General features: G+C 37.6%; 1 protein-coding gene across 1 annotated transcript; it reads left to right on the top strand.

Moving 5' to 3' along the window:
• The first annotated feature begins 331 nt into the window (after positions 1-331).
• On the top strand, positions 332-21,300 carry DUSP11 (dual specificity phosphatase 11). The gene is made up of 9 exons (XM_008067568.1): positions 332-614; positions 2,364-2,439; positions 6,130-6,261; positions 10,475-10,598; positions 14,875-14,935; positions 17,019-17,065; positions 17,327-17,402; positions 17,623-17,808; positions 20,634-21,300. The coding sequence occupies exons 1-9, from the start codon at positions 514-516 to the stop codon at positions 20,827-20,829; spliced, it is 999 nt and encodes a 332-aa protein (XP_008065759.1). The 5' UTR covers positions 332-513; the 3' UTR covers positions 20,830-21,300.
• Positions 21,301-21,481: the final 181 nt, after the last annotated feature.

Raw genomic sequence — 21,481 nt, 5'->3', positions numbered from 1 at the left:
GGCCACCGCACTCCCAGTCTGGGCGACAGAGTGAGACCCCAACTCAAAAAAAAAAAAAGATATATTTTTAAGATATGTACTTTTGTATAAAAGTAGAAGTTGTACATATACGTGTAAGCACATATTTATATACAATATGCAAAATTTAATGCAAGCACACATGGAAACAACAGGAAAAACACACAAGGAACTGGGGACAGGAAGGCTTAACTTTTCCTGCCATGAATTCTGGAGTGCATAACAATACACGATCTCATCGACCTATGCTACCGACGTCCGACGCATGGGGGCGCTGCAGCCACTAAAGTCCTGTTTACAAATCCAGCGACTCAGTAAGTGGCGTAGTGACGCCATCACGACGGGCGGTGACGCCTGCGCAGTAGCGAGGCTTCTGGGCGCTGCGTGGGTGGCCGCGGAGGTTTCGCCGGTCTGGCGTCTTTTCCTGGCCTTTCTATCGCTGGGCCGGTGCTTTTGACCGGCTTGGCATTGGGCGGGCGGCTTCTCGGGACCCAGATGAGTCAATGGCACTATGCTCGCGGGGGCCGGGGCCGGGGTCGCGACTTTTCTGGGTGCTCCTCAACCAAGAGGAAGGGCGGAAACCACATCCCGGAAAGGTAATCGGTCTTGTCGCTGGACCTGGCCCTCCTAGTCCGTCGCTTCTGGGCCTGGGTTCGTGTCCTGTGGCTGTGCCTCTGACTGTCCTCGGCTCGAACTTGGCCCGGCCGCCCCTTGCTTAGAGGCGTTGACCTTCGCTGGGCCGCCCGCAGTAGCTGGAAGGGCCGGTGTCTGCGATGTCCGGTGGTTGCTCCTCGTTCTTTTAACAGAGGTTCTGGCCATTGCTCTCGGCAAAATACGGCCGGGACTGGTAGTGTTGGGGACACGCCTTACTTAACTCAATGGACCCCACCCCCCCAGTCCCTTAAGTTGTGTTGCACAGAAAATGTGAGTCATGGTCTGAGTCGAGGAAGCCGCTAGTACCGCCCTGAGATCCTCCATGGAAAGTTGGTGTGTGTTGCTTCCGAAGCTCAGAGAGCAGACACACTGTGTTGCTTCCTAACAGGTCTCCCTTGAGAGATCTTCCTTCATACGTTAAGTGATTAATTCTGAGACTCTGCTCGTGTGCAGTGAACCGATTTTACTCCTTGAGACCGTCCTCTCCCCCATCTCACACCTCATTAAGGCCCTTCATTTTTTCTTCTGAGTGTCTTTTGAATCTGTCTTCTGTGCGTCAGCCCGGTAATACTGGTCTTGTCTGACCTATTGCAGTTGGGTCCTAACGGGTGTCCCTATACTGATACTTGTTTCCTTCCAATCCATCCTTCACAACAAGAAATCTTTTAGAGAGACCACTATAAAAAATTGAAACCTACTTGTAATTGGGATATTGCACATAAGCATGCTCAGAAACAAACTGTTTTGTTTGTTGTTTTTGTGGGGTTTTTTGAGTTGGAGTCTCACTCTGTTGCCCAGACTGGAGTGCAGTGGCAGGCTCATGGCCACCGCAGCCTCGACCTGTTGGGCTCAGGCGATCCTTCTGCCTCAGCCTTCCAAGTAATTGGAGCTACAGGTGCGCACTACCATACCCAGCTAATTTTTGATTTATTATGGAGACGAGGTTTCTCCAAGTTGCCCAGGTGGGTCTTGACCCCACGGACTCAGGCAATCCACTCGCCTCAGCCTCCCGAAGTGCTGGGGTTACAGGCTGAGCCACCGAGCCCAGCCAGAAACAAACTTTTTATTATGGGTTTTACCATAAGGCTCCACAATCTGGGATCCTCGGCTTCTCCAGCCCCATAACTCGCCACTCTTGTCCTCACTCTCGAAGCTTCATACATACAGAATTAACCCTAGTTAATTCTGACTTTTTCTACTTTTCACTGTGACTCCTGGTATTATTAAGTGAAGTACACAGTCCCTTTTGTATCAGGTTTTTTCTTAAACTGTGAACCTCAAGTTCTCTACAGGTTATTTTGATGGCATCAGTTACATGATGACTAAAACTGTGAAGTGATTTCAAATTATTTCAGTGGGTGTGTATGTATTAATGGCAACTTAATATTTGGTACTAGCATAGGTTTTTCAGATACACGTAAGTCCTGGCTGTCTCTGGTTATAGAAGTGCCTTATTTGTGGAGAACTTTGTACTGTTTTGTTGCCTTGTATCTGTTTTCAAGATGGAAAAGGAGGAAGGAAGTATAGGTTGTTACTAGGTGAGGTTGAATAAGTGGAGTGGCACGATGCAAAGTGAAAAGCAGAGAGGACATCTTGTGTGAGGCTGTGATTCCCGTTTTCAAGAAGTCTCATTCTACACAGGGAGACAAGGCTAACATCCAATTTGGCTAACAAAAAAATATATCCAATAGGTGGAAAGACTACCTCCCTATTGGACAGCGGATGCCTGGGACTCGTTTCATTGCTTTCAAAGTTCCTTTGCAAAAGGTAAGCAAAAGCTAATCCTGTATTCTTTCAGAAATCTGGTTCACCACATAGAACACTGGTTCTCAAACCTATCATACTCCATTTTCCCTTTTTATAGCAAGTACTTTGTAATGCTGTCTTTACTGTCCAGAAATGAAATTCACAGGTACATGTAACTGACTTCCATGCATGATTTTAAAGGAAAAAAAGTTAATGTAAAATCCTTACTGTAATATAAGGTCTAAATAGTAATTTGTAATAAAGCATTTCCATGTGTAAATGTTTGGACATGACTGCCCTAGAAGATATAGAGAAATAGTTGCTTGCACCATAAATGCGAGAACTACCTATGCAGACTAGTCTAGGAGGGCTATAATGCCTCACTGGTAGTAATTTCTGTAATACTGAGCAGCTCTTCAAAAATTTCCAGACAAAACAAAGTCTTGACTTGTTAAGGTGACTGCTCTCCTGGAAAATTCAATGTATATTAAAATTGTACAAAAAATAATTTTTGATTTGTGAAATATGTTAGCTTCTAAGGCTAAGATAAATATGAGCAGTTTTTTTTTAAACATAGGTTAACTTTGACTAGCACATTTAAAAGTATTTCAAGATATGGTACACATTTGTATCACTATTCTGTATTTGACAAGCTATCTGTTATCCATGACCCTCACCTACTAAATGCCAGTAGAAAACCCTTTCTCCAATGTCACAACCAAAAAAATAATAATAATAAAAGACCTGGAGCGTCCAGGTCAGGTCAGCATGGTAACTTTGAAGATTGTGTTTTTGTTTAAACTTGGAAAGAAATAGGTATGGAAGGCAGTTGACAGACATAACAAAGATGAGAAGAAAAGGTGAAAAATAAATATTGTATCTTATTAAACTTGCCCAGCATAGCATGGATTAGTATCAGGAAAAGTCTACTTTGAATGTATTGAGAATTTACTTAATTTGTGACTCATAGATTAGGCTTTCTTACTCACCATTTATGTCAGCTTTTCTGCATCTCTGGGCTTAAACACTAGTCATTTTAGAAAGATAAACACATAGTTCTTATTCACATCCATGTCTAACAACATCAGACTATAACAGACGTATAATAAACACCAAATCTTTTTGGAGTGAATGAATGATTCCTCACCCACGTTAGCAGTTATTGTGAATATTCACCTGTATTCCTCTTCCGCTACACTATTGTTCTAACTCAAGTCCCTACTCCATGGCTTCTAAGAGTGGATTCCTGAGCTTTCAGAAGTTCTCTGCTCAGTCTCTGGCCTGAAAGTACATCAGCAAGAGATGAGAAACCAGGAAGACTCTTCACTTTCTTCTCCTCCATTTAGCCACAAAACCTTCCTGTATGGTGTCATCATTAAGGACTTCTTTCAGCTTTGTATACTCAAGTTATTTCAGTCAGTGTTGGGGTTATTTAAAGTACCATAAAAGGGGATTATGAAGATGTGTAACGGCTCCCAGTGAGTTTCTGTAGACGCACTAGTGTTAGGGAGATGAACCTCATGTGGTGGCAAAATGTAGCATTGACTTCCTGTCTTTTATGGAAATCACCCAAGGAAAAGCAGCCTGAATACTTGACAGTCACTTTTCAAGCACACTAGAATATGAAATAGTGTCAAATAAATTATATGGTAAGAAATATCTAGGAATTCAAAGGAGGGAGAAATGAGTCCAGGCAGAGTTGATGAAAGACGGCTTCCTAGAAAATGGACTTCACTTAAATTAGTTATATAACGTTATTTTTATTTTTTTATTTTTTTTTTTTTTTGAGTTGGAGTCTCACTCTATCACCCAGGCTCACGGCCACCCCAGCATCGACCTGCTGGGCTCAGGTGATTCTCCCGCTTCAGCCTTCCAAGTAGCTGGAACTACAGGCACATGCTACCACACCCAGCTAGTTTTTTGATTTATTGTAGAGATGAGGTCTCACCAAGTTGTCCAGGCTGTTCTCAAACTCATGGGCTCAGGTAATCCCCTCACCTCAGACTCCCAAAGTCCTGGGATTACAGGTTTGAGCCACCACGCCCAGTCTTATGTAAGGTTATTGTTTAGATAGATGGAGATGACGATTTATCAGCACTAAGTCTTTGCAAGAAATTGACAGGAACGATTGTATGCCTTGTAATTAATTTGCTTGTTAAAACTTACAGTCTTATATGGGAAACTCAACATCATAAATCTGTCAAGTCTTTTTTAGTTAATTCATACATTTAACATCGTCTCAGAATGTTCTGAGTTAGGGTGATTAGAAAATTCATAGAAAAATAAACAAATGACCAGAAAAATTCTGAACAAGAAGAATAAGGATAGGAATGTGAATGTCTAGCTCTACCAGATACCAAGCCATATTAAAAGTGTCTTGGAGGGGACAGTGAAGCTGTTTTGAAGCAATTTTTAGGGCAGGGAAGCTATTTTGTAAGACACTATAAGGGAAGATACATGTCCTATATTGATGAAAACCCATAAAAGGGTTTCACATACATTAACTTAGTTAATTTTTACAATATTCTTGTGCTGATGAGTAGCAGTAGTACTAAATCTCCTATTGAGTGCTTATTCTGGGTTAAGCTCAGAGGATAGATGATTATAATTATTAAGTAATTTTGGCTGGGCTCAGTGACTCAGCCGGTAATCCCAGCACTTTGGGTGGCCGAAGCAAGTAGATTGCCTGAGTCCGTGGTTCGAGACCAGCCCAGGCAACTTGACAAGACCTCATCTCTACAATAAATCAAAACTTACCCAGCCATGGTAACCCATGCCTGTAGTTCCGGCTACTTGGAAGACTGAGGCAGAAGGATCACAGGAACCCAGCAGGTCAACACTGAGGTGGCCTTGAGTGTGCCACTGCACTCCAGCCTGGGTGACAGAGTGGGACTCCAACTCAAAAAAATAAATAAATAAATAGTTTTATAGGTGGTGAAACAGGCTCAGAAAAGGAAGGATTAAGACTTAAACTGAGATATTTCTTTTGTTTCTTTAGAGGGTATAATATACCTAATGTAAAATGTACAACACAAAGAATGAACCATGCATCATATAAACTATGGGCTTTGGTTGATAATGATGTGTCAAAGCTGGTTCACCAGTTGTAACAAATGGACCACATTGGTATGGAATGTTGATGATGGAGGAGGTTTTTTGGGGGTGGGGAATGGAAAGTTAATGTGGGTACTATCGATACTTTTGGTTTAGTTATTCTGTGACCTAAAACTGTTCTACAAACTAAAGTTAATTTTTTTAAAAGTATGTTGCAGATGCTTGAATAGCCAGCTAGATCAAAGTCCAGAGATGAGCATAATACATAAAAGAATGTTTAGCAATAACATCAATTTTTCATAGCTACAGACACTTAAGAAATATTTATAAGAACTAAATACGATAGGCACTCCACTTGGAGCTGGAGATATAGCGGTGAACAAAATGAGTGTGTTCCCTATCTTTTGGGACTTTACAGTCTGTTTAAGAAACCAACAGAAAGCAAACAAAAATAAATAGATAGAAGTTAGAAGTGAGCTTATTTATTTCCCTCTGTTCACTCTGGAAGAAAGGATTGTAATATACCATCTCCATTGTGAGAGAGTAGAAATTTTCCTTTGAATCTCATTCTATGTTACAGTCACAGGGTTTGAATAAATGCATAATATAAATAGGATCTTAAGCATACATTTGCTCATTTTTCATTTTCTCTGACAGAGTTTTGAAAAGAATCTTTCTCCAGAAGAATGCTTTTCCCCTTTGGATCTTTTTAACAAAATCCGAGAACAAAAGGAAGAACTTGGACTGATTATTGATTTAACATATACTCAACGCTATTATAAACCAGAGGTAATTGGAACCCTTACGTTGAAGACATGAACTGAAATATATTTGGCAATAGGCTCTGTGTGCTTTTAAGAAATTCTGTAATTTTCCATATTCCATATTTTGAAGACTTAGTAATACTTAGTTGCCAAAAGGAAAGAAAGGAATATCTATTATGTCTTTAGTACTTATTTTAAGCAATTGCCTAAACTTGTACAAGAATCATGGTAAAAGACGGTTGTCTAAATTTTTATTTATTTTTCTAATATCTGTTGATAAAATACAGAGACCTATATATTCTGTGTGCCCCATATAGCATGTCAGTGGAAAAGAATTATTTTTCTTCTGACCAGTTCCATGGCTTTGGAAACAATAACATCAAATGTTTGTACTATTTTAATATTTGTATGATTAATTTGTAGTATAGCAGTTTGCCATCTTAAAAAGTATTTTTCTTGTACATTAATTAATTCCCACAACAACCCTGTGCTAATGAAGTAGCAGTAGTAGTAATATCTCCTAATAAATGCCTACTCTGTGCTAGGTTCAGAGGATAGATGATTACAACTCATAAATAATGTTACAACCAGGTACAGCAGCTCACACCTGTAATCCTAGCATTTTGGGGAGCTAAGGATCACTTGAGCCCAGGAGTTCGAGACCAGCCTAGGCAACATAGTGAGACCTCGTCTTTACAAAAAAATATAAAAATTAGCTGGGTGTGGTGGCGGGTGCCTGTAGTCCCAGCTACTCAAGCAGCTGAGGCAGGAGCCCAAGGGGTCAAGGCTGCATCGAACTGTGATTATGCCACTGCACTCCAGCCTGGGTCACAGTGAGACTCTAATTCTAAATAATAATAATAATAAAATTTACAAATGATGAAGTAGGCACAGAAAAGGAAGAATTAAAACTTGAACTGAGTTCTTTTTCTTATGTTTTTATTGTGGCAAAATGTACATAACATAATATTTGTCACTTTATTTGTAAGTTTTGAATTCACAAATGAGGTGAATCAAGTAGCAGTAAGTACCTTCACAGTATTGTGTACCCATGGTCATTGTGTATACCCAAAACTTTTTCATCATCCCCAACCAAAGGTCTGTAACCATTAAATAATATTTTCCCTTTCTCCCAGACCTCTAGTTCCTGGTAATCTTTAGTCTGTGTTTCCTCTTTTGCCTATTTTAGCTACCTCATACAAGTGGAATCATACAGTATTTGTCCTGTGTCTGTTTTATTTCAGTAAGCATGTTTTTCAAAGACTCGTTTATGTTGTATAATGTGTCAAAGTTTTATTCCTTTTTATGACTGAATAATTATCCCATTCTGTACATATAGTATATTTTTTAAACATTCCTCTGTCGATGAACACTTGGATTATTTCCAGTTTTTCCCTGTTGTGAATAATGCTTCTGTGAACATTGGTATGCAACTATTTGTTTGAATCTTAGTTTTCTGTTCCTTCAGATGCAGGAGAGGAGTTGCTGGGTCATATGGTAGTTTTGTGTTTAACCTTATGAGAAACTCCCAAACTATTTTCCATAGTGTTGTTTTCTTGGTTGGTTGGTTGGTTTGTCTTTGAGTTAGAGTCTCACTCTGTCACCCAGTCTGGAGTGAGTGGCATGCTCACAGCCACTGCAGCCTCTAACTGCTGGGCTCAGGCGATCCTTCCACCTCAGCCTTCCAAGTAGTAGCTGGGACTACAGGTGCACCACCACACGCAGCTAATTTTTTTATTTATTGTAGAGATGAGGTCTTGCCACGTTGCCCAGGCTGTTCTCGAACCCTTGGGCTCAGACAATCCTCTCACCTCGGCCTCCCAAAGTGCTGGGATTATAGGCATGAGCAACTGTGCCTGGCCAGTCTTCTTGTTTTTAAATTGTTACCACACTCAGGCAAGGATGTAGAGAAAAGGGAAATCTTTGGTGGGAATGTAAATTAGTATTACAGCCATTATGAAAAGCAGTATGGCGTTTTCTCAAAAAACTAAAAATAGAGCTACCATATGATCCAGCAATCCCACTTCTGGGTATTTATCCAGAGGAAAGGAAATCAGTACATCAAAGAAATACATGTAAAACCTTCATGTTTACTGCCAGCACTATTAACAATAGCAAAGACATGGAATCCACCTAAGGGCCCATCAGTGGATGAATGAGTAAGGAAGATGTAGAATGTTTTTTCAATGAAATACTATTTGACCATAAAAAAGAATGAAATAATGTCATTTGCAGTAACGTGGATGGAACTGGAGGTCATTATGTTAAGTGAAATAAGCCAGACACAGAAAGACAAGTATTGCATGTACTGACTCACATGTGGGAGCTAAAAAAAAGTTGATTTTGTGGCGGTAAAGAGTAGAATGATGGTTACCAGATGGTGGGAAAAATATAGGTGTGTGGGGAAGGGATGAAGAGAGATTGGTTATGGTTACAAAACATACAGTTAGGTAAAGAGGAATAAGTTCTAATGTTTGCTAGTAGAAGTAGAGTGACTGTAGTTAACAACAATGTATTGTATGTTTCAAAATATGTAGAAGTGAGGACTTGAAATGTTATTAACCATAGGAATGATTAATGCTTGAAGTAATGGATATCCTAAATACTGGCTTGATCATTACACATTTTATGCATGTTACAAAATCACATGCAAATAAGTATAAACATTATGTATCAATTAAAAATAAATAAACTATCGCAACATTTAATCATATTCAGAAGGAGACATAATACTTGTGAATATTCAGTGTATACCCATTAACTCATTCAGCTTTAATATTTATCAACTGATGACTATTTTGTTTCATCTATACCCCTCTATTTCATCCCACTCTTATTTTAAAGCAATCCTAGGTGTCATATAACTTCACCTGTTTCTTGTATGTATTTAAAATATTGACTTTTATTCCTAAATATTCTTTAATATTAAATATCTAGTCACTGTTCAAACTTGCAATTATCTCCTAAATGTCATGTCAAATTGTCACGTAGCAACTGGTTGTTAGATCTCTTAAGTCTTAATCTATAGTTTCCCCTCATGTCTCTCCCACTTTTTTTTTTCTCCCCTTGAACATGGGTAATTTATACTATATAGATTTTGATGATTGCATCCCCATGTGTTGTTAATATATTCTTCAGTTCTTTGTTTTCTGTAAATTGGTAGTTTAACTTAGCTTGATCAGATTTAGGATTTATTTGTTTATCTCAAGGAAAAGTCATAGGTGATGAAGTGTTTTTCCATTAGGAGGCTTATAATGAGTGATTATCTCTTTCAATAATATTGGCAGTCATTGATGTTTGAAGCCTAAATCCATTTATTCATTTGGGGCTCCAAAAAATGGTGATTTGTATCACTCTTCTTTTTATTTGCTAGCGAAGTATATTTCTATATAGAGAAATTTTCCCTCATTAAGTATTTGACTGCCCAGTTAGTTGTACAGGCATGATCATTTTCTTTTACTTAACAGTTTTCAAAATAATGAGTTGGTTCAATAATTTTTCCCCAGTGGTGATCAGTTATATTTAATGTAACTTACTTATTTTTTTGCGTTATTATGAACTCCGTTGCAGTTATTCTTGTTGAGGCACAAATTGGGGCTCTATCTTTGGACAGTTGGAGCTTCTCCTGAGTCTTTTTGATACAATCTTAAATCTTTGATCACTTTTTTTGCTGTGTACATGAAAAAATTTTCACTAAGAAATATGCTTGCTTATTTGTTTGTAATTTAAAATATTAATACATCATTAATATGTTCCATTTAAACTCAGAACTTCAGGATTTTCACTGAACCTTTTCTGTCTTCTGTCTGTATCTACTACTTCTCACTCCAAGAATACCAGTTCCCAACAGTGTCCAGAATTCTCTCTATCTCACCATTCAAATCCAGATTTTTCTGACTCTTTTCTACTCTTCTATTTAAATCATAGCTGCCTTATGAAGGCACTGCCCTTGGAATGTAAAATATTAAGTAGAACTATCTGTATAACTTTTAGTTATATATGCATTCATTCACATTGAATTTGCTTTCAGCTTCGTATGTTTATTCAGCAGTTTTATTGACAGTCAAGTAGATACTTTGTTGAAGCAACTTTGGAAAAAAATGACTCTTCTATCAGAATTGCTGATATACTAAATTTATTATAATCTCTTGGCTTGTATTCTGGCTCCTCTAATTAATCTTTAATTTCTTCCCTACAAATGAAATAATACACATTTTTTTCATGGTTTTGCTTTATAGGATTTGCCAGAAACTATTCCTTACTTAAAAATTTTTACAGTTGGGCATCAGGTGCCTGATGATGACACTATTTTAAAATTCAAATGCGCTGTAAATGGGTTTTTGAAAGAAAATAAAGATAACGGTGAGTTTTTGTTTTGTTTTGTTTTCCTTATCTGAACTTGGATTTTTTTTGGTGTGCATTTTGAATGGGGTTGGGGATTTTTAAAATATTTTTAATAGTTCTGACATTAGGCCTGCTGTGTAAATGTCAGATGGTGCTATAGGGTAAGGTGTTTTTCTTTTTGTTGGTCACAAATTAGTAATTTAATTTACTTTGGAAAGTGATTCTAGTGGTAAATATGAACTCATCTCTTTTTTAAAAAATTGTAATGGGAAATATACAATAAAATTGTTCTTTTGTTTTATGTATTGGTTAAGAGGTGAGAGATGGAAGATTAAAAATCTCAAGGTCTTAGAGTTATGTAAAAGAAACAACAAAAGGCAAAGATTAGGATTGAGACAGACCCCTAGAAGCAAAACAAAAAGAGTGGGCTTATGAAATTGCATCTTTGTTGTATGTATTTAAGGTGTTTCTGCTGTTTTTCTACTTTGAGCACAGGTGAGAAAGGTTGCCACCACCTCTTACTCCTTACACAGGAGAACTTAAGGCTGGTGCTTTCTTGTTCCTGCCTTAAGATCTACCCTACTCTGTTGAAAATAGATCTTAATAGCTTCTTTATTTTAAGGATATAGTTGTCTTTTTCTTGAAGCTACCTACCAGTAAGAACATGATATTTGCCATATTTGAAGACTAAAGAAGTTTTTGGTTTTGGAAAGCCTCTTATATTCACAAGACAAAGCCTTCATTTTGCCTTCTTTCTGAATTTGGCTCAAGGAGTGCACACTTTATTATGTAAATCTGATAGTACATATTTCTTTTTAAAAAATATGACAGGAAGTAGTGGAGAAAGAGTAGAGACAGAGGTGGGAAGATAAGGGATGAAAGGAGAGAGAGAGAGAGAGAGAAACAGGAGAAACAGACAGAGACAGAAAGACTAAATTGGTGGGTTTGAGGACAAATTTTCAAACTATAAACTGGTTAGCCAATATAGGCACTAGCTTTTTTTTATGTCAAACCCTGTTCACAGATCTTCCCCAGTACCTTAAGACTTGAGGGATTTGGTTTGGCCTGTGGTAACTATGACATCTACAGGGGAGGTAATTATCTCATTAGTATAAACTGTAGTCACAGAAATACTACTTTTCACCGGGCACAGTGGCTCATGCCTGTAATCCCAGCACTTTGGGAGGCGGAGACGAGAAGATTGCCTGAGCCCATAGGTTCAAGACAGCCTGGGAAACTTGGTGAGACCTGATCTCTACACTAAATAAAAAAATTAGCCAAACATGGTGGCTCATACCTGTGGTTCCAGCTATTTGGAAGGCTGAGGTGAAAGGATCACCTAAGCCCAGCAGATGAAGGCTGCAGTGGCCATGAGCGTGCCACTGCACTCCAGCTTGGGCGACAGAGTGAGACTCAGACAAAAAGCAAAAAAAAAGGAAATACTACCTTTCAGAATGTGAGGGTGTAACTGCTGACCTATTCACTGCTTCCAGGTTCTTTGTGTACAACTTTTTTTTTTTTAAATCAGAGTCTCCACCACAGCCTCCACCTGCTGGGCTCAGGCCATTCTTCAGCCTCAGCCTTCCAAGTAGCTGGAAACGCAGGCATGCACTACCACGCCCAGCTAACTTTTTTATTGATTGTAGAAACAAGGTCTCACTCTGTTGCTCAGACTAGTCTCGAACCCCTGAACTCAGGTAATCCTCTCCCCTCTGCCTCTCAAAGTACTGGAATTACAGGTGTGAGACTTTGTGTAAAACTTTTATCAGTGTTTCATCTGTTCTGTGAGGACCAGGAAGTCCTTAGGAATAAACGAGAACACATTTTAAAATCTTAGTTGATTACATGTTACATCAAGTGTAGTCAGTTATATAAGCTGAACCCCACGTTGGCCTTCTGCCTGAGTTGTGCTGACTTATAGTACCCACTTGTAGTATCCACTGTAGTACCCACTACCATAGCAGTCTTGGAACCTTGTTTACAATCAGTTTTGTCTACCTCTACTTTAATAGTCCCTTCTGACAGATACCAGACTCACTGAGAGAGACACTACACTCTTATTCCCTAGAACTAGTAGAGACTTAGAAAATAAATTGATTCAGTAAATACTAACTTGAGATCCTTTTAGGTTTATTGTTAGGGCATGGGCATACAGAGGTGAATAGTAGTTTTTGTTCTTTAGAAGTTCACCGTTATCTAGGAAAATAAACATAGTACATGTGGTTTAAGACATGAGCTAATTGTAGACAGAAAAGGCAGTGGGTTAATTTATAATAAAAGAATAAATTAAGTGTAACAAGAATATAGAGATGAGATGAAGGAAGACCTGACTGCAGAGTCAGATTTGAGCTGGACTGGAGGTAGAAGGTTTTGCTAGAATGAGGAAAGGACAGCCCAATTTTGGGGACGAGGTGCAAAAGGCACAGGGCCTGAAGCCATGGAGAGGCAGCCTTTTGTGTCAGTAGAATGTAGTGTAAAAGGGCATGGAATTTATAAGTTCATTTTCAGCAAATACTTATATTACCTATGTTGAAGGCCCTAATCTAGAAAGTAGAAATAAAACAAAGTCCTTGCCTTTATATACTTTACATTCTAGTCTGGGAGAGAGATAAGCAAATAAATATATAGAATATAGATGGTGATAAGTGCTTTGAAGAATAATAAACAGGATGAAGGGGTGAGGAAAGAAGTGGATGATTAGGGAAGTCCTCTGTATGAAGAAATCATTTGAGCAGAACCTTAAAGGAAGTGATGACCAAACCATTAGATATCTGGGAGAGGAGTATTCTAAGACAAGAAGAACAGAAGGTGCAGAGTCCCTGGGGCATGGCTATGATCAACATGTTTTTGAGGGATGATAGGGAGGCCATTGTGACTGGAGTGGAGTGAGTGAGAGTCAGAGTGGTAGAAAATGGAATCAGTGGCTGGGCGCGGTGGCTCACACCTGTAATCCCAACACTTGGGGAGGCTGAAGCAGGAGGATCACTTGAGCTCAGTAGTTCAGGGCCACCATGGGCAGCATAGCAAGCTTCATCTCTATGAAAAATTAGCTGAGTATGATAGTGCGTGCCTGTAGTCCCAAATACTTGGGAGGCTGAGGCAAGAGGATCACCCGAGCCTAGGAATTCAAGGCTGCAGTGAGCTATGATCATACCACTGCACTCCAGCCTGGGTGACAGAGTAAGACCCTATTTCAAAAAAATAGAGAAAAATAAAGTGGGATCAGAGAGGCTGGGGGTGGACAGTAAGGAAGGAGTTTTATCACATAAGTCCTTGTAAATCATAGTTAAGATCATTATGGACTTAGTTCAATTGGAAGGACAAATATCAATTTTTAAGGGGTTTTAAATGCTCTGCTAAGAAGTGTGGGCTTTATCCTATGCCAAAGAAGACTTTTAAATAAACGAGCAACCCAGCCAAGTTTATGTTTTAGAAAGATAGCATCTTTCATATAGAAGATCAATTGAGATAGAAGTAGGGAGATTAAGTTGTTGTAGTAATCCAGGAAGGTGATGATGAGTGTCTTCCTTACCAAATGCCACCTGTTTGCAGATACCAATTTTTCAAAGATAAGCAATACATTGTTGCTTTTAATTTAATTCCTCATATAATTTTTTTTAATGATGGACTAAGAAGTGCTGGCATGATGAGAAAAATCTTAAAACTTGTTTCTAGTCTTTGTTCTGTTTGCCTGCTGTTTAACTTTGGCTTACATCTCCAAACCTTGCCTTTTCATTGTAAAATATGGAATAGTGTTATTCACTAGAGTACTTCATAGGCTACATAAACCTGTGACATGTAAAAAGCAACAAACAGGAGGAATGGAAGTGTTCTTTGAGAACCCAAGAGTACTGTGGAAACTGTTTGTCCTCAATACTCAGTATCAAAAGTAAAGGCATCCCATTTGTTTCATTCAGAAACACATTTCATTGTTCTCATAGTCAGTTGTTGTTTTCGCTCTCTTTTTCTATATTAAATCAATTACTGATGGGCATTCTGTGTTAAGACAAATGAATTTGTCTCAGTGCAGTTATAGTTATTAGTACTTGACCAGGTCTTCTGCAGTTTACATCATTGAGACTAATTGGGGCTATGCAAAATGTCCCAGAGACAATGAGTTTTAGTTTTCTGTTAGATAATTCTTATAGGTTTTTGCTAAAAACCACATTGCTCTTCAGAATTATTCCTTTTCAGGTGAGTGGTAATGTTGTGGTAACTTACAAGGATTACTCTTACAAGTGTTCTTTTTAGTGTATCTACTTCAGTTACTTAACTCTATATTTCCTTTTTATAGACAAACTTATTGGCGTCCACTGTACCCATGGTTTAAACAGGACTGGCTACCTTATCTGCAGGTAAGTTGCCAACCCCAGAGGCAGACCATTTCAAAGTTTTTGTCTGTCTACAACAATAATGTAAGCTTGTTGGAAAAAATGCCATCAATATAGAAATGTATGAAGTAGAAAGCAATCTTATCCCCTACCCAGAGATTACTATCATTAATAATTTAGTGTATATCTCTTCAGACTTTAAAAATGCAGATGTAAGCATATGTATGTAATTTCATGTTATAATAGACATTCTGGTTTTTAATTTAATATGTGATAGACATCTTTCTATGGAAGTACTTAGATACCTCATTCTTTTTAAAGGCTGCTTTGTTCCTTATGATGAACATAAAAGTCACAAGTTTTTGATATTATAAAACATTGAAGTAGTGAACATTTCTTTTTTTTTTTCCCCGAGTCAGAGTCTCACTCTGATGCCCAGGCTGGAGTGCAGTGGCACACTCACAGGCACCCCAGTGTCAACGTGCTGGGTTCAGGCTATTCTTCCACCTCAGCCTTGTAAGTAGCCAGAACTACAGGCACATGCTACCATGCCTGGCTAATTTTTTGATTTATTGTAGAGATGAGATCTCGCCAAGTTGCCCAGGCTGGTCTCGAACCCCTGGGCTCAGGCAATCCCCTCACCCTGGCCTTCCAAAGTGCTGGGATTACAGGCTTGAACCAAAGCTCCTGGCCTGAAGTAATGAACATTTCTATATGAACATTTTTGAATACATGTACTATTTGTCCCATAGATAACTTCATTCAAAATGGAACTTTTGAATCAATATGCATCCTTATGCTTTTTGTGGATGTTGCTACACTGTGCTACATTCATGTTTGTTCATTCAGAAAATATTTATTGAGCATCTGTTATGTGTAGGCACTGTACTGGTTGTTAGCAAAGAGACTTCTCGCCCTTTGTGAATCCTAACTGTCTAGTCTAGAGGGAGTAAATATTAAAGAATCACACAAATGAATATAGATTTACAGTTTTGAGGAGTGCTAAGAAAGAGAGGGACTTGGTACAATGAGAGCATATAATAGGATTTGACCTCATCAAGAGGGCTAGATGTTTCTGTGGGGAGGTTTGAGCAAATATCTGAAGTATGCATAGTTATTAACCAGGTAGGGCCATTGTAGAGAGAATTTTGAACATAAGGAACAGCAAAGACACTATAACAGGAAAATTTATACTGTGTTGGAAGAACTGTCCAGGGAGGCTGTGAGCCATGGGGGAAATGTGGCATTAAGTGGAACTGGAAATGTGATTAGGAGCTAAATCATGCAGAGCTTTGTTTAAGGTTTTAGCTTTTATCTTAAGAACAATAGAAAACTATTGATCTTCTTTTGTTTGAGGTGAGTGTGGAGAACATAATCAAATTTGCATTTTCAACTTATCCTGCTACTGGGTGGAGAATACACTGCAAAGGAAAAGAGGTAGAAGCAAGTCGACAAGTTAGGATGCTTTTGTAGATATTGGGAAATAATAGTAGATTGGAACAGGGTTGTGATCATTTTGGTGGAAAGATGTAGCCATATTTTAGAGGATATTCAGGTAATATTGTTGTCAGGAGTTGATGGTAGGTTGGAGATGAGAGTAAGGAAGAAATTCCTGACAGTGGTGGTGACTCGTAAGTTTCTGGCCCATACAGTTGGTTATATTAGTATTTGTTAGATATAATGTTAATGTGTTTCCCAGTTTTTCTTTTTTGTTTGTTGTTGGTTTCTGGTAAATACTCTGTCACATTAAAGACATCTCCTGTTTTTAGTGTATAAAGCATTTTGAAAAAAAATGACCTGAATTTTATCAAATACCTTCTTAATGCCTACCAGTTTAGTCCTGTATTTTCATTTCTTTTCTTTATTAGTTATTTTATTCATGTAAATAAATAGATTTTCTAAAGTTGGGTCATCCTTGCATTCTTGAAATAAAGTCTTTTTTGTGGTCATGGTATGTCATTCTTTAATAATTGTTGGATTAGATATACTAATATTTTCTTAGAATTTTTATATCTACATTTGTAAGTGAAATTGGACCTTTTTTGAAAAAACTTGATTTTTTTTCTTTTCGTATATATAAATGACCCAAATTATGTTGTTTTGTTAGATATTTGATTGATGTAGAAGGCATGAGGCCAGATGATGCAATTGAATGTAAGTATGAGGGTTGTCACTATTTTTCCCTTTTTATAAAAGTTAAAGGTGGAAATGTAGATGAATCTCTCAAAGTTTGAAAAAAAAGTTTGTAATTCATATGTTCCAATATATGATCATCTTGCCAAAAGTTTATAGATGTATATGGAAGCAGATATAACAGCCTGAATAATTATTTAGTGAATTTCAGCTTTGACTTTCTTTCTCTGGGAAAGATTTGCTTTTTGTATAGTTATTTCTAACAGTTTATCCAATCCTTAGTATTCAATAGGTGCCGGGGACATTGCTTAGAAAGACAAAACTACATTGAAGACCTTCATAATGGCCCTATCAGAAAGTAAGTCTTGCATTTTATATGTGAGATTTGTGATTACAGAGATCTCTATGTAATTTGAGTATATCCATTCTTCTGGTAGCTTGTTTACTTGTTGGGAAAGACCTAGATCGATAGGAATGGGGGAAGAAAGAAATCGTTATTTGCATAGGCCAAATATAGTCACTAAATTCACTACTAAATTTGGAAACCAGTAATACTATATGGAAATATTCTCTTTGAGGAATCGGAATTCCACTGTATCCAGGTCAAGTCATTTTGAAGACTCAGCACATCTCATGGAGCCAGTCCACACCATGAACATGTCTGTTAAACAAGGCTCTAGGTATAACCTACATCGGATCCGGGGTTACCCAACTCCTTCTCAGCATTTCCACACCCAGACCTCAAATTTGCAACAGTCAGTCAGGTACCTCTCTCTGCTTTCCCTTTTTCTAGAATTAAAATAGAAATTCATACTAATTCTAGGTATGGTGGCTCATGCCTATCATCCTAGGACTTGGAGGCTAAGGCAGGAGGATTGCTTGAGTCCACGGGTTTGAGACCAGCCAGGGTGACAGAATGAATCCTTGTCTCGTAAAAAAAAAAGAAAGAAAGAAGGAAGAAAGGACTTATAAATTAAGTGAAAACATTATGATAATCATGCAGAATTCAGGGTTAGGTATATAAACATTGATCATGCAGGTACCCTTGTTGATGAGAATTAGTATTTTCTTACTGATCAGTTTCAGCCAGGATGTACCATTCTGCTCCATATTTTTGCATTTAGCACTGGAAAATCAAGTACAGGATGGGAAACGTGACTTTTCAGAGGCAATTGTGAAAGAGACTTAAAAATTTTCATTGATTGTTTCAACTTAGTTTAAGCCAAGAGTTTGATGTGGTTACCAAAAAGGATTTTGCATTCTTAGGCTACATTAATTATGGTATAGTTTTCAGAATAAAGAAGGTTGTTGTGTAAAGTGTAAATATAAATTATAAGAAAAATAATAAAAATCCTAATAGAGAAATTTGTAAATGATTTAAACAGATAAATCAAAAAATTATTTTTACTTAGAAAAATAAATGTTTGTCTAAATCTTTAGTGTGGCTAAAAATAGTGTATTAGTATGGGTTTTCAGAATGACAGAATCAATTGTAGAAATGTACGGATGGATGAAAAGGGACTTTTTTATTAGGGGAATTAGCTCACATGGTTATGGAGGCTAAGAAGTTCTAGTCTGTCTGCAAGCTGGAGAATCAAGGAAGCTTGTAGCATGGTTCAGTCCACATCAGAAAGCCTCAGAACCAGGAAGCCAATGGTGTGACTTTCAATCCAAGGATGAAAGCCTGAGAATCTAGGAAGGGTGAGAGGGAAATGAGTGTAAGTCCTAGAGTCCAAAAGGCTAGAGAACTTGGAGTTCTGATATCAAGGGTAGGAGAAGGAAGGAAGTTTCAGTTCCAGGAGAGAGAGCAGACAATTTGCCTTTCCTCTATCTTTTGTTCTGTCCAGGCTCCTACCCAATTGGATGGTGCCTTCCCACATTGAGAGAGGATCTTTCCACTTAGTCCACCCATTCACATGCCAATATCCTCCAGAAACACCCTCACAAGCACACCAGAAATCATGCTTTACCAGCTACCGAATATCTCTTAATCCAGTCAAGTTGACACCTAAAATTAACCATCACAAACAGCAAGATGTTATTTTTTGCCTATTTATTTAGTAACAGTTTTTAATAAGCACTCCAGTGTAGTGGTTGTCAGGCTGGATCTGGATTTACATCTTGGGTCTGTCATTCTGATGACAGCTGTGTGATCTTGGGTTAGATACTTAGCCTCTCTACATTTCTGTTTTCTCATCAGTCAGAGATTTTAATTAATACATTACCCCAATAAGGATTGTTGTAGACAATTAACATGAGTTAAAGCAGTTTGGCACATTGTAAATGCTTTCAAAAAGTTGTTTTTAAAGATATTTTTAAAGATTTAGACAAACATTTAAAAAATATGTTGTTAGTGGCATTGAAAATTGGTATAACCTGGCCATTGCTTTGCTAGGCACTGGCCAGGCCATGGCATGTGCTCTTTGAGCTATAGCTGCCACCATGTTTCCTAAGCTTTGGCCTCCTTCCCTACCTTGGGGAGGTGAATCTCCTCTCTCTTCTCTCTCCCTAATTTACTTTCTAAATAAACTATATTTTCAATTTAAAAAAAAAAGAAAATTGGTATAACCCTTTTGATGCACAATTTTAATAGCCATGAAAATGCTCATACCTGGTAATTCCATATTGAGACTAAGCAACTCCTTCAAAATATAGAAAAAAACCATACGCATTCAATCATTCACCGCATTTCCCAAATTCCCTACTGTGTGTTAGACACTGGGCTAGCTCAAGTTACAGTAGTATATGATCTGAAATGTTAATCTCAGCATTATTTGTGGTAATGGAAAAACTGGTAACAGTGGAGAATATAGCTAAGTAATAGTTATAGCCATACTATAACATTTTATAAAGCCATTAAAAGTAAATGGTAGCCCACTTATGATAAGCAAAAATAACAGGCTATGATTCAACAGTCAAAAAAAAAAGATGCTAGGAGGGAAAAAACAAAAGGAAATACCACAGTTGAATTAGAGTAGGTAGGATTGAGGGTTTTGGGGAGATTTATTTTTTGTCCTCAGGTATCTAAATTATTTTTTGTATAGTTGTATTAGATTACCTGATCATGCTTTTGAAACAACTAAATTTGAATCCTGATTTTCAAAATTTGTTGCAGATATCATGGTTAAAATTTTTCTACACTTTGTAAATAATGTATATATATATATGTGTGTGTGTGTGTGTATATATATTTATTTATTTATTTATAAAGTGGAAACAGCTCTGTTTTCTATTCTAAATAGCTAAGTCTGTCTTACGTCAACTTTGCCAGACTAAGAGAGTAAGAATAGTATGGGTATGCATTATAGGGAAGGATGGAAAGGCTTCTGGGACCCTACTGTGTGCCAGGGCATTGTAGGTACATAATTGAAATGTGCTGTCTTAATTTAGCTTCATAACAGCTAATGAAGATGGAAAGTATTATTAGCTCCATTTTATAAAGAACTAAGTGATATAAAGATTAAGTAATTATTTGCTAAGATCACACAGTTATAAAACAGTAGAACCAGAATATCTATGTAATATTTTATAAAGTTTATATATTTTATTAATCCCAGTAATAGTGTGTTACTTTTTGTTTTGCCTTAAGAAAATTTTCACAGAATCAGAATGTTTACCAGAGAAGCTGTATTCCTCCTCCTGGTCCCCCTAGAGAGGACTATTCACACAGGAGATACTCTTGGAATGTGAAGCCAAATGGCAGTCAAGCAGCCCAGAATAAAAGGTGGTATTCTGACAATTACTGCAGACTATCCTATCCAACCTGTTGGGGATGGACCAAATGATACAAACCTGTTCTGGAAATCTTCCTGGAGACCGGAGCTGTACTGAATATCACTGAAGTGACTTTTAATTAGATCACGTCAAATGAGGTTTTTGATCTGTTTTTTTGTTCCCTGATGTTCGAGCTTAAGGAAAAATTATGTTGCTATTTACCTCTTTGCTGATAAATTTGCAGTAATTACAGCAGTGCAGGAAAAATCTGGCATTCTAGTCTTAAAGTTTTCTAAAGAAAGATGATATTTTAGAATGGATACAGTATTAAGTGCTCCACTGCAGATTAGTTTTTAAAATTCTCTCCTGTTTTTCTATGTATTCCTTTCTAAGTAGACTTGTGATATGCATGTGTGTACATACAGAAATTTTTAATGCTGTTGTCATGTTCTATTGTTGACCCAGTCATTAAGGGTATTTTTATTTTCCATAACTCTTCAAAATTTCTATTAAAGTTTATCTAGGAGATGATTCTTTAAAACTCATTCGCTATCTGTAATTAATTATGGCATTTTTGTGATTAGATATTTCTTTCTTTGGCAGTTGATTGTGGGATTGGATCAACTTTTCCTATTACTGAATTGCCAGATATACCATCTCACACAGGAATGGATAAACTTTTAGGGATTGATTGTCAGTTAAGCAAAAGACTGATGAACCAGT

Source organism: Carlito syrichta, unplaced genomic scaffold, assembly GCF_000164805.1.
Source record: "Carlito syrichta isolate Samal-C Ts95f unplaced genomic scaffold, Tarsius_syrichta-2.0.1 Scaffold309709, whole genome shotgun sequence".
In the NCBI taxonomy this organism is placed as follows: domain Eukaryota; kingdom Metazoa; phylum Chordata; class Mammalia; order Primates; family Tarsiidae; genus Carlito; species Carlito syrichta.
Note: the sequence above shows the minus strand (reverse complement) of the source record. Positions and strands in the feature narration are given on the sequence as shown.